At 38.9% G+C, this 13,250-nt stretch overlaps 1 protein-coding gene across 2 annotated transcripts in view; it reads right to left on the reverse strand.

Annotated features, from left to right (window-relative positions):
- Positions 1 to 13,250, reverse strand: part of Tars3 (threonyl-tRNA synthetase 3) — a 74,548-nt gene that overhangs the window by 18,119 nt on the left and 43,179 nt on the right. For both annotated transcript variants that reach the window (XM_048790371.1, XM_015493140.2), the window contains exons 11-13: positions 8,592 to 8,758; positions 6,555 to 6,717; positions 1,619 to 1,756 (exon numbers count right to left, since the gene is read on the reverse strand). In XM_048790371.1, the coding sequence (XP_048646328.1) occupies positions 1,619 to 1,756; positions 6,555 to 6,717; positions 8,592 to 8,758 (468 nt within the window). The remainder of the gene's footprint in view (positions 1 to 1,618; positions 1,757 to 6,554; positions 6,718 to 8,591; positions 8,759 to 13,250) is intronic.

Consider the following 13,250-nt stretch of genomic DNA (forward strand, 5'->3'; position numbering starts at 1 on the left):
TAGCCACGGGGCGATTTGCTGAATAAGCAGTGTTACCCTCCGTGCGACAAACCTCTCGCGTTTGAGTCCCCGTAGCCGATCCTCGTGCGATGGAAATCCTTCCTCCAGGTTCCGGAGCACCCCACTATTGCTGGAAATTCCTAACAAGATAGCCTTTAGCCGTCCTGACTTGTCATACTCCCACACAGTGAAGCAGCACACGGGGGCAATGCACTCCCCTCGCCGCCATCTTCCCTCTCCTCGCATACATTTTTTTAAATATTTATTTTTTAAGATGTACTTGGACACAATACCTTTATTTTATTTATTTTTATGTGGTACTGAGGATCGAACCCAGGGCCTCGCACATGCTTGATGAGCGCTCTGCCGCTGATCCACAACCCCAGCCCCCACATATATACATTTTAGTTGGGGGGAAAAAGAGATAATTTACTAAATTATTCCAGTGAATTCCAGAGTTTAGAGAAAGGATGCTTGGGTCCTCCTTCCAATGCAAGTTCCTTCTGACAGCTTCTGCATCCTGGTGAAAGTCCAGGATCTGTTTCACCTTATAGATGGATGCTCCTCCACATATGAAAAGGCATGAGAGTCTTGCCCTTGCTCCCTCTTTCATGCTGTGTGGGTGGGTGAGAGAGCTGAATGGTAGGCCTTGCTACTTCTCTTTAGCTTCTCCTCCACTTCTGCATGTGTCTGGGGCTGGGGGCACCCCATGATTTATAGCAGTGTGTGGGCATGAGGCTCCACTTTGGTCTTCAGCCTAAGCCACTACCTCTCCACACTCTCTGCACAATTTGTGATGAAGATGTCCCACGCTAAAGATGAGTGGGTGTCTGTAGTAAAGGGGAACTTTGAGTCTCCTGGCATTCCTGTGAATGCAGCTTTCCTAGGAAGAAACTGAGCATTCCTAAGATCTTGACCAGAACACTGTCAAAATAACAGCCAAACTCTTGTTATCACCCCAAAATACTGGTGCCCAGGAATGAGGCCTGACATCTGGGAGTGAGGTGCTTTTGGAGGAGACCAAGGCAGAGGTGGTGCACAGGGCCTGTGGCTAGAGTTATGAAGTCGTGGCATGCTCCCAGGACTTCAGTCAGAATATGGTCTTGAGAGAGACAGAGATGTCCTTCCTGAGGTCTGGGAGTGTCCCCTCATGCGCTGACCCTAACCTTGGCTTTTCAAAGCTGAGATGTGATGTCTAAGTCTGGGTGTGTTCAGGCATAGAGTGGGCTCTACAGCCTGGGTCTGACTCAAGCACCATGAGCATGCATCTCAGGCAGAGACCACATCTCTGAGACTCTGAGTCAGACTAAGGTAACTCCACAGGCAATGCTTTAAAATCAACTACACAAACCAAGACATACCTCAAATAAAAGGATTTCTTAAAAAATGTATGCCAGTTATTTGTGACTGGCACCAAATAAGGGTACAAATGAAAACCTGACATAAACTTTTAAGTGTTAAACAAATGTTTTCATCATGAAGGCAACTGGACAAACACATTCTACAACCTGCATATTGATCCCATGACTTCTCGTTTTAAAATTTCTAGAGAAGTGCAGTTTCTTGAGTGCTTTTCATACCTACAAAAATGAAAGGGGAGCTTTTTCTTTCTCCTTACCTTTTCAGCTTCATCCCACATCTCAATTTCTCCAAGGTAGTTTTCTGGCCTTGTGGCCAGGTTTAATTGAAAGGAGAAGCCAAATGTTGAGTAAACTGATTGTAAAAACTGCAAACACCCCTTTATTTCTTCTTCAATCTGAAATCAGAGCAAATGAAATATTCAAATAGAACACCAAATTAAATTTATTTAGGACATTTAAAAAATTCTTCATATCAGATAAAGCCTGATTTTAATAGAGTACATATGACAGTATTTTGGTTGCCTATCCATTCCTGACTTGCATCTTCCTTTGTGGGTCAGGCATATGCAGGATGCAGACAAGGGCACCACATTGTGAAAAGACAGTGGTACACCCAGAACAGGAGGTAAAGAGCGCTGCCCAGAGGAAGTTAGGGCCACACTGTGGCCAGAGGCTGGGCAAGAGTTCTCTGTAGAGAGGCAGGGTGTGGCCAGTGGGTTCCCAGTCCAAGCAGAGGAAACACTGAGGGTGAAGGTCAAGGTCAGAGGAGCAGACAGTCAGGGAGCTTCTACAAGGGAGAGCAGACAGGGATGAGTGGTATATGATGAGGCTAGAAGTACGCAGGGACCAGAGAAAATAAAGTACCTACAAAGCCAGGGTCATGTCTGGATGTGTTACCCTGACAACAATGGGGAACCAGTGAAAGGTTGAGGGGACTAATCTGAAACAAACTGTTCTTTTGCTGTATGGAAACTGACTGGCAAGGCTAGAGAAGTCTGTCAGGAAGCTGGTGAAGTTGTTCAGGAATGATACGATAGTGCCTTGAACCCAGAGAGAGCAGTCAGAATGCAGGGGATTGGTTTAAGAGGTATTTATCCTTTAGTTTTATGTGTCAACTTGACTGGGATAAGGAGTAGCTGGAAAAACATTATTTCTTATATTTGTAAGGGTGTATCTGGAAGTGGTTAGTATTTGAATCAGTAGACTCTGGGTAAAGATTTGTCCTCACCAGTATGGGTAGGTACTACACAATCTGTTGAGAGCCCCAAGAGAACAAAAGGGTAGAGAGAAGGCAAATTAAATTCTCTCCCCGCCCCTTTCTTTTTTTTAATTTTTAATTTTTTAAAATTTTGATTTGTTATATATGACAACAGAATGAATTACAATTCATATTACACATTTAGAGCAGAATTTTTCATATTTCTGGTTGTATACAAAGTAGAGTCACATCCTTCATGTCTTCTTACATGTACTTAGGGTAATGATGACCATCACATTCCACCGACTTTCCTACCCTTATGCCCCCCTCCCTCTCTTCTTAAACTGGGACATCCATCCTTTACTATCCTTAGACATAGGAACTTCTGGTTCTTTGGCCCTTGGACTACGGGACTTACACCAGTTACTCTACTCACAGTTCTCAGGCCATGGGTCTCATATTGGTAACTAGGAATCACCCACCAGTTTTCCTGGTTCTCCCACTTACAGATGGTATATAATAGGGCCTTCCTGGCCTCTGTAATCATGTGAATTGATTGCCATAATAAATACCCTTCTGTATATCTCTATATATTCTATTGGTTCCCTTTCTCTGAAGAACCCTAATACAAAAAGTAATTGCCCTTGTATTAAGCATTATGCCGAATGCTGGGAATTCAAGAATGAATGCAACCATTCAGGAAGTAATGCTATATTTAGGGAGAGTGATCAATAGGTCTTATAGATTTTCCCATTATTGTTCTATTTATTTCTACTTTAATTTCATTGTGGCTAGAAGAAACCTTTTATTATTCCAATTATTTCAAATTTGTTGAGGTTTGTTGTATGGCTTAGGCTATGATTCATCCGGGTAATTCTATCCCTCCTTCCCTCCTTTCTTTCGCACTAGGGATTGAATGCAGGGGTGCTTTATCACTGAGCTACATCCCCAGTTCTTTTTTGAGACAGGGTTTTGCTAAATTGCTGAAAGTCTCACCAATATGCTGAGGCTGGCCTTGAACCTATGATCCTCCTACCTCAGCCTCCCAAGTCACTGGGATTACAGGTGTGCACCATATAGTTTTCTTTAGTGGTTTCTCTAGGTATTATTTAACTATCACAATCTACTGATGCTATGATTTTACCAACTCAAGTGAGTGTAGAAACTTTACCTCCTTTTATCCTAGTCAGCTTGGACTGCCACAACAAACCATAGTTTGTGTGGCTTAAACAACAGAAGTTTATTTGTCACAATTCTGGAGGCTAAAAAACAAGATCAAGGAGATGGTAGATTCAGTTTACTGGTGAGGGTTTTCTTCCTGTCTTGTAGACAGCTGCCTTCTTATTGTGTCCTCACATGGCAGAGAGGATAGAGAGAGAGGCATCAAGATCTCCTGTATCTCTTCATATAGCAGTATTTGTCATATCATGAAAGCCCCACCCTTGTTCTCTCATATAAACCTAACTGATGTCCCAAACTCCATATCCAAATGCCATCCTATGTCAGGGGTGAGATGAGGTAGGGCTTCAGATATGAATTTTGGGGTGAAAAACTAAGTTCATAGCAACATATTTGCAATATTTTCCCCACATTTTATCATATTTTTGATGATATTATAAATGATTATTCTTTATTTTCAATTTCCAATAGTTCACTGCTAGTATATAGAAACAAAATTGATTTTTATATATTGATATTCCATACTACAATTTTTAAAAATTTAGTTCTCATAATTCTTTTGTAAATACAATAAGTTTTTTGTAGATGTCATCCATGACATACACGGTCATGTCATCTGCAAGTTAAGAATTTCAATTCTTACTTTCTAACCTGGATATTTATTTCTCTGTTTTGCATTTTTTCTTTACAGAAATTGTCCAGTTTAATAATCAATAATAAAACTAATGAGAAATGACATTTTTATCTTATTCCTAACCTTAGGGGTAAAGCATTTAAATGTAAAAAAATTAAACTTTTAAGTATGACATTAGCTATAAGTTTTTCACAGATGCCTTTTATCAGGTTGAGGAAGTTCCCTTCCATTCCTAGTTTCTTAAGCATTTTTATGAGAAATGAATGTTGAATTTTACTTTGTTAATTACAAACTAAGTAACAGTGGCTTATTTTCTATTGTTAAATCAACCTTCCATTCCCTGGTCAAGATAAACTGTCCTTTAAAATATTACTGGATTTAATGTGCTAAAATCGTATTTAGAAATTTTGACATTATGTTCATGACATTGGTCTACAGTTTTCTTTAACTGGCTCTGCTTTGCTGCACATCAGGGCAATGGTACCTCATAGAATGAGATGGTAAGCATTTTCAATTTCCTAGCAGAATCTGTCTAGAATGGGTATTATATCTTCCTGACTTTTTGGTAGAATTAATGAATGAAGCCACCTAGGACTGGAATTTTCTTTGTGAGAAGTTTTAAACTATTGACTTAATTTCCATAATGGTCAAAGAGCCACTCATTTATTTCTTCTTGAGTGAAGCTTGGCATGTTTTTCAAACATCTGTCCATTTCATCTAGGTTGTCAAATTTGCTGATACAAAATTGTTCACAATGTGCCCTATTCCTTTAACGTACAAAATCCATAGTGATGGTACTTCTCATTCCTAATTTTTAAATTTTGTGTCTTATCTTTTTTTCCCTACATTTGACTAAAAGTTTATCAATTTCATTATCCTCTCAAAAATCAGCTTTTGCTTTTTAGTAATATTCTCTATTATTTTTCTTTTTTCTATTCCAGTGACTGTTCCTTCAGCAATTTCTGTGTTAGCTTTCTGTTGCTATGATAAAATACCTGAGATAATCATCTTAAAAGGAAACAGGTCAGTTGGCTCCATTGTTTTGGGCCTGTGGTGGGGCAGACTATCATGGCAGGGAGCACATGGTAGAGCAAAGCTTCTCACATCACAGCAGCCAGGAAGGAGAGCCAGGGGCAGGGAAGAAAGAAAGAGAGATGCCAGGGTCCCAGTATTCCCTTATCTCCTTCAAGGGCATGCACCTAATGACCTGACTTCCTCCAGCTAGGCTCTACCTCCTAAAGATTCCACCAAATTTCAACACACCATCAACTGGGAGCTAAGCTTTCAACATGTGAGTTTCTCAAGGGCATTTAAGATCCACATCATAATAATTTCTTGCTCTGTTCTTTATTATTTTCTTTCTTTCTTTAGTTTCCATTAGGTGTATTTTGCTCTTCTTTTTCTGGTTTCTTAAGTAGAAAATGAGGTGACTGATTTGAAACCGTTTATAATGTAGGTATACAGTGCTATAAATGTCCCTGTGTAAACCATTTTAATTTGTGATGTTTTTCTCATTTTCATTCAGTGTATAATATTTTCTGATTTCTCTCTTGATTTTTTTCTTGATATATGAGTTATTCTGAAGTGTGATATTTACTTTCCAAATATTTAGAAGTTTTACAAATAGCTTTCTGTTATTGATTTCTACTGTAATTTCACTGTGTTCAATGGAACATTGTTTTAATTAAATTCCTTTACATTTATTGAGACTTGTTTTATGGCCCAGAATATCTTGGGAATATTCCATGCATACTTTCAAAGAATGTATATTCTGCTATCGTTCTATAAATGCCAGTCAGGTCAAATAAGTAATTAGACCTGAAGTGTTTGACAGTGACTCTCTGTCAACAATATTAATTTGAACTAAAAATGTAAACTCGATAAGAATTTCTAGGCAATATTAAAAAAACAAAACATCCTGAATTCCAGCAAATCTTTAAAATAGTTCACTTAGTAGAACTTGAGATAATAAAATAAGTAAAGGAAGCCAAAGGACAAAAATAATAAATCTCATGTCAGGAAATTATTGACCTATTGATGTTAATTAGATAACGACAGGATGTCAGAACTGAATGAGTTGAGTCCTTGCAGACTAAATGAAACATCTTATTTCACAGCAAATCTGAAACAGTAGGAGATGTGAATCCCTGATAGTCACGCTTCACCTTGTGTCACTGTTTACCTGCTCCACTGTGCAGAAGATATGAGCATCATCCTGCTGGAAGCGCCTGACCCGGGTTAAGCCACTTAAAGTCCCTGACAGTTCATTTCTATGAAGAACTCCAAAATCAGCAAATCTAATTGGCATTTCCCTCCAAGATCGTGGACGATGAGCAAACATCAGACTACAAAAGATACATGAAACAGTTTTTACATAGTATAGAAAATAATTATTATCTAAATATTAAGAAATTACAATTAAGCCTCAATATTTGTAAACTCCTTATTCTGGTTCTTAGATCACTATATTAAAAATGCTCTTCTAGGCTGGGTTTGTGACTCAGTAGTAGAGTACTTACCTGGCACGCATGAGGCACTGGGTTCGATCCTCAGTACCATATTAAAATAAATAAATGAAATAAAGGTATTGTACCTGTCTACAACCAAAAATATTTTTAAAATGCTCTTCTATGGATTATTATTTATTTATTTAGGTGCTGAGGATCTAACGAAAGGCCTCCTGTGTGCTAAACACACTCTCTACCACTGAGCTAAGCCTCTAGCCCTCTTCTAGGAAATTTTGAATCTTAAGTTTACATCACTGCAGCATTCTAGAAAGAATCTCATTATGTCTTACAGAAATTCTGACTTCATCCACCCAGTAAATCTCCACTTGCCATTTATAATTCATTTCCAAGGCTACTTCTTAAGTGAAGCCCTCTGGACACTTCTCCAAATAGGACTGGTCCATCTCTTCTCAGGCTCCAAGAACACCTCAAACATATAACTGTTGTGGCACTGGTCTTTTTAAATAAGTGATTGCCTACATATATGTTCCTGCCCCCTATGCATGTGAGCTCCATGAGGAAATGGACTATATAAATCACCTTTGCATTTCTAGCACCAAGCTCAGGAAGCATCCAACTAGTGTTCTCTGTTGAATTCTCTTCTGCAGAAAGCACTCCTGAATACCTTATTCCATTGCTACAGGCTTCCTTATTCTGAAGCCTGAAGATGCAAAATACCTTCTCTATAGTCACTTAGCCTTACTTATAATTAGAGTTAAAATTGCAGGCTACAGGTTTAAATAATACCTGGTGGCAAAGTTAAGAAGGTGTTAATGTAAATGTTTTAGAGAGCGTGGGACACTAGCTTAGTCTCACCTTCTGTTTAAAAAAAAGAGACTGAAGACTATTAACATACCAGTTTTCATAACATTAAAGTTATATATATATTTTAACATGCTGTCATCTTCAAGTTAAATTTCTTTTAATCTTTACTAAAAAAGGGCAAGGAGCTTTCTTTAATGTTCCGATATTTGTTTAAATAGTTAGCTTCTAAGGTTAATTTATTAGAAACTATGTAGGTTGGTAAGACAAAACTATAATAGTTGTGTGTGTGTGTGTGTGTGTGTGTGTGTGTGTGTGTAGAATTATGTCTATTCACTTCTAGCTGTAAAATCTGCTTGTCTTCAAGGTTGAATTTATAAACCTACTTTATGATAATTACAGTCTCTCATAGAATCAAAAACAACATTGGGTGTAAGATATACCTTTATTTTATGTACTATTAGGAAATAGAGTGACCTACAATTTACTTTGTGACAAAATATTAAGATGCCACCAATTATAAGATGCATCCCAAATTCAAAGAAGTTGATATATGGAGGGAAAAAGTACCTTACAATCAATGAAATTCAGAAAACCATTTATTATGACCTCAATGTTTTTGTTATAATAACCCAAACAGTACATAGAACTATTTGCAAATATGTATATCTGAAATATATTACTATTAAGAGGACAAATATAATTTTTAAAATTGATACTGTTCTCTGAGAAGCACAAAAACTAAATGGTTTCCAGGTAGCATTCCATGCCTGCTGAATATCAAACATACTTTCATTCTCCAGAATGAACTAGATAAAGATGATTAGTAACTATCATTCTTCAGATTAAAGTAACCATTTAAATCTAAAAAGCAAAATAATAGTAACAGCTAATTATGATGAGTGTGCTGTGCACTCTTATGCCATATCTTCTCCACTTTTAATACTTACCAGTGCCCTGGACAATTCATGGGTTTGAGAGCAAAGGTGTCCTTTTCAATATCAAAGGTGAACATGTTCTCACTGTAATGCTGCCAGTGGCCCGAGGCTTCCCAGAGTTTACTGTTGTACATGTTGGGAGAGAGCACTTCCGTGAAGGTTCGTTTGTGATACTCCTCCTTTAAGATAAGAGTGTTTAATGTTAAAATCTGCTAGGAGAGATCACAATTCCATGCAGTATAACACTATGAGTAAACTTTTTAAACTAAGGATCATGATTCACATGTGCTCAGTTTTAGATGTGGTGTTTTCTATATCATGAAAAAAAAAGATTTACATATGCACAGTAAAATTTTCACTAGTATATTTATCTTATGTACAAAATAGTGTATAATATAAATGTTATAATTCTTTGTAAATTAGTAATTAAAATTCAATATCCATAGAAACTTTCTATAACTAAAAACTTCAAAGCCCTTCTGCATTCTAGATAAACAGCAGGGGCTTTTTCCCCCTATTACTTAAGAGGTAGGAAAAATTATACAGTTTAATAAGTCTGAATGTTTAGTGTCATGTTACAGTTTTGATCCATTTAAGTTTTAGACAGAAATGAAATTGAGAATTTTAATTTCTCAATTTTGACATGTTAAGTAGCTAATATCCACTAAGTTAGAAGCTGACTTCTCTCCCTATTAACAGCTTCCTTCATTAAATCATGGTAACAGAAGAAGAGAGTTTGTCAAGTAAAGTTTTTATTTTATTGATACCTTTTCTTCCCCCTGCCTTTGTCAAGATATCAATGTGATGATCTTTGTTTTTATTACATTCTCAACATTTGTAAATCAAATGGACATTTGGAAAACATGCTGACCACCATACTTTTGGCAAGTTAACAGAATTTAAAATTTATAAAAGACATTTCAAAATGATAGTTTTGGATTACTGAAGGTACTGAAGCTTTATTTATACCTGGCCACTTAAAAACCCCTAAATAGCTCCTATATCAGTGTCATTTCAAAAAAAAAGAAAATAGTTTTCAAGCAAGTTCTCATTATAAAAGCTAAAGCAATTCCACATGAACAGCTTCTTCCCAAAACCCCATTAAAATAATTATAAAGAGAGTTTTTATATAAGTGTTAATTTACAAAGATAGAAAAGGAGAATTGAAGATGAGTTCTGGGATACTTTAGAAACTAGAAAGTAGGAAACAAATAACAATTGCCTCAGAAGACCTGGGAAAGCTGTGACTAGGCTGGCAGTGGGAGAATCCCAGGAGCAAACTTGGTCCAGATGGATATAGATATCTTGGCTTCACAGTTTTAAGGCTTTGAATGTGAGGTGTTCCCCAAAAGCTCCTGTGTTAATGCAGGAATGTTTGGAGGTGAAATGATTAGATTAAGAGAGCTGTGATTTAATCACTTCATCCTGGTTTGGATGGACTGACCAGGTTAGTATGGCTGAAGGAGAAGGGTTCCTGGGGTTGTACTGTTCCCTGTGACCTCTTCGCCCCTGCCTTCTCTCTGCTTTCTGGACCCTATAAACTGAGCTGCTTTCTTCCACCATGATGTTCTGCCTCAGCTTAGGGCCAAAGCAATGGAGTCAGCCATCTATGAACTAAGACCCCTGAGACTGAGCCAAAGCAAACTTTCCCTCCTAAGTTGTTCTTGTCAGGTAATCTGGCCACAGTGACAAAAAACTGACCAACAGTGCTTGTCTTCTGATTTTTTGTTTTCTGTTGAGAATTTTAATTACATTCTGATACCCAGTCCTATGTCTCTGGGAAACTTTTAGGATCTTTTCTTCATCTCTGTAGCTTTGGTATCTCTCAAATAATGTATGTCTTGGTGACCAAGAGGAGAAAGCTTGCACCAGTAAATTTTGACATACTTCTGTTGGGGGTTTAGGCTGTCCCTTGCTCATTCTGGGTTCCCTTTGCTAAGGAACTAACAGGCAGATAATGACTTACTACTCTGTGAAGATGACCGATCCTGACTACTGGGATGATTGTGCTGCTGTCATACAGTGGAGTAAGGAGGGCTGTGTCTGGGATTCAGTCAAAACCCTTAATTATTCCCACATCCAACAATAATAGTGGGGAACTCTTTTATAAAGACAGAATTACTAAGAACTTAGATCATATGAGAAGATTTAGGCTATCCACTATTATGGCTTGAATTGCATCCTGCCCCAAAAGACATTATGAAGTCCTAACTCCCAGCACTTCAGGATGTGGGAACAGTGTCTTTACAGAGGTAATCAAATCAAAATGAGGTCCCTAGCACGACTCCTCACCCAATATGTCTAGCATCCCTGTAAAAAGGGGAAATTTGGACCAGAGACAGTCATGCACAGAGGGAAGACATGTGAAAACAGAACAGGAGAAGGCCACAAGAAACTGGAGGACTGGAGTGACAGCTACAAGCCAAGGAACACTACAGATGGCTGGCAACCCTCATGCAGTGAGGAAGAGGCACAGAAGGATCCTCTAGAGGTTTTGGAGGAAACATGGCCCTGAGGACATCTGGATTTTACACTTCTGGCCTCTTAAATAGTGAGACTATGAATTTCTGTTATTTAAAACTGTTTGTTTAAAACTCTAGGAAACTAACATACCTACCACTAAAACTGGCCATCTGAAGTGCCAGGGGGACATGGAGAACATGGATGGGGTGGCAGAAGGAGGAAGCTCTGATTTCTCAGCTCAGGCCCATGTCCACCTACATAGGCTAAGGCTGCAGTGGTCGCATTTAATTATGTCTTGTCTTTGCTTTTTTACCTGAAGAGCGCTAATGATGGCTAAACACACAATTTAGATTTTGGGTGAAACAGAACTGACAAAGCCAACATGATGATGATGATACAGTGGCGGATGGGACGTTGTCTAAAGACACAAATATTTTCACTCAAACAGGGCACAAAAATGGGTACAGGGAGGCACAAGAGATACCCATGCTGGTTATTCTCAACTTGCCACTGTCTGTCTTGCCCAGGCTGACTTAGACATTCCAGCTATGATGGTTGTTTACTCTGTGATGGCTTGACTGAACCCTGGTGCTCCCAGATTAAAAACTGCTTCTGGGCATTTCTCCAAGAGTTTGTTTGTTTGTTTGTTTGCTACTGGGGATTGAATTCAGGAGCACTTGACCACTGAGCCACATCCCCAGCCCTATATTTTGTATTTTATTTAGAGACAGGGTCTCACTGAGTTACTTAGCACCTCACCATGGCTGAGGCTGGCTTTGAACTCACAATCCTCCTGTCTCAGCCTTCCAAGCCACTGGGATTACAGGCATGTGCCACTCTGCCCAGCTTCTGAGAGTTTTCCTGGATTATAGTAGCTTCTGATTTGGTGGACTTATTAAAATCACCCTCCCAAATGTGGATGGGCATCATTCAATCTGTGAAACACCTTAACAGAACAAAAATGTGCAGAAAGGAGGCTATCGCAGTTTTTGCTTCCTGCCTGCCTGTGGACCCTCTGACCCTTGCACTCAAATTTACACCATCAGCCTCCTGACTCAGGAGCCTTCAGACTCAGACTGGAATCACACCACCAGTTTGCAGGTGGCAGAGAATGGGACTTCTCAGCTTCCGTGATCATGCTAGCCAGTTCCTCACAATAAGTCTCTTCCTCTCTTTATATCCTTCTGGTTCTATTTCTCTAGAGAATCCTAATATATTTGGCTTCTGGATAATTCTGACTAATATTTGCCTTCTGACTTCTAACTGGATTTGACTAATGAGAAGCTCTGAAAGAATTCAGCAGGTAGAAGAAGTGAGAGGTCAGGGTACTTATTCCCTTTCCCCAGTGTTTTCTTGCCTTGGGTTTATTTTGGTCCTGGCTATGTTCTATAGTTACGGCTTCCTTTACATGGCTTCTCCTCCCTTGATCCAGCTCGCTCTGATTTCTGGTACCACTATTGCTTCTCCTTTCCTCTTCAGGACTAGAGATAAAGGGTGAGGGATTCCTGCTGGTTTTGACCCCAGGGTACTCTACTATCCACCCCTTATAAGTCACATTAACTGGGCACATACCTTTGTAAGTATCTCCTTCACTACACCTTCTTCAGTTAAACCCTCTGAGTGCCTGGGTCAGGACCCTCTCTGCACAGGTAAATACACTGAGACTTCACATTATCTGCAAAGAAATCTACTGAGTCAAGGGTCATGGGGAGAGGAAGCAGACATTCTCCAAGAGGAGCCACTTTCCTCTCCACTCCATGACTCCTAGACCATGCAGTGAGTCGAGCGGATTCTGGGAAACTCAAAAGATGTGTCTGTGGAAAGTTTCACAAAAGGAACCTCATATACTGCTGGCAGGAATGTAAAAAATAGTCTCCTTGGAAAACAGTTTGGCAGTTTCTTACAAATATTAACATAAATTTGCCGAACTGACGTCACCAGAACGCGGCGGAGGAGATAACTTCATTGAAACCAGCGGCGACAGCATCAAATAAATGTATAAGAGTAAACAGTAACTCAGCAGTCAAACAGAACAAGAAGTAACATGAGCAGCATGAAAAAGCAAGGAAGAAAAGGAGTAAAAACAATGCAGGACAGCCTAAATATTCAGGAGGACCTAGAGTCATCAGAAAAATGGTCATATAAAGAACTCAAGGAATACCTTAGACAGATGGAATGGAACCTTAAAGAGGATACGAGACAGCAAAT

This window comes from Marmota marmota, unplaced genomic scaffold (genome assembly GCF_001458135.2).
Source record: "Marmota marmota marmota unplaced genomic scaffold, marMar, whole genome shotgun sequence".
Lineage (NCBI taxonomy): Eukaryota > Metazoa > Chordata > Mammalia > Rodentia > Sciuridae > Marmota > Marmota marmota.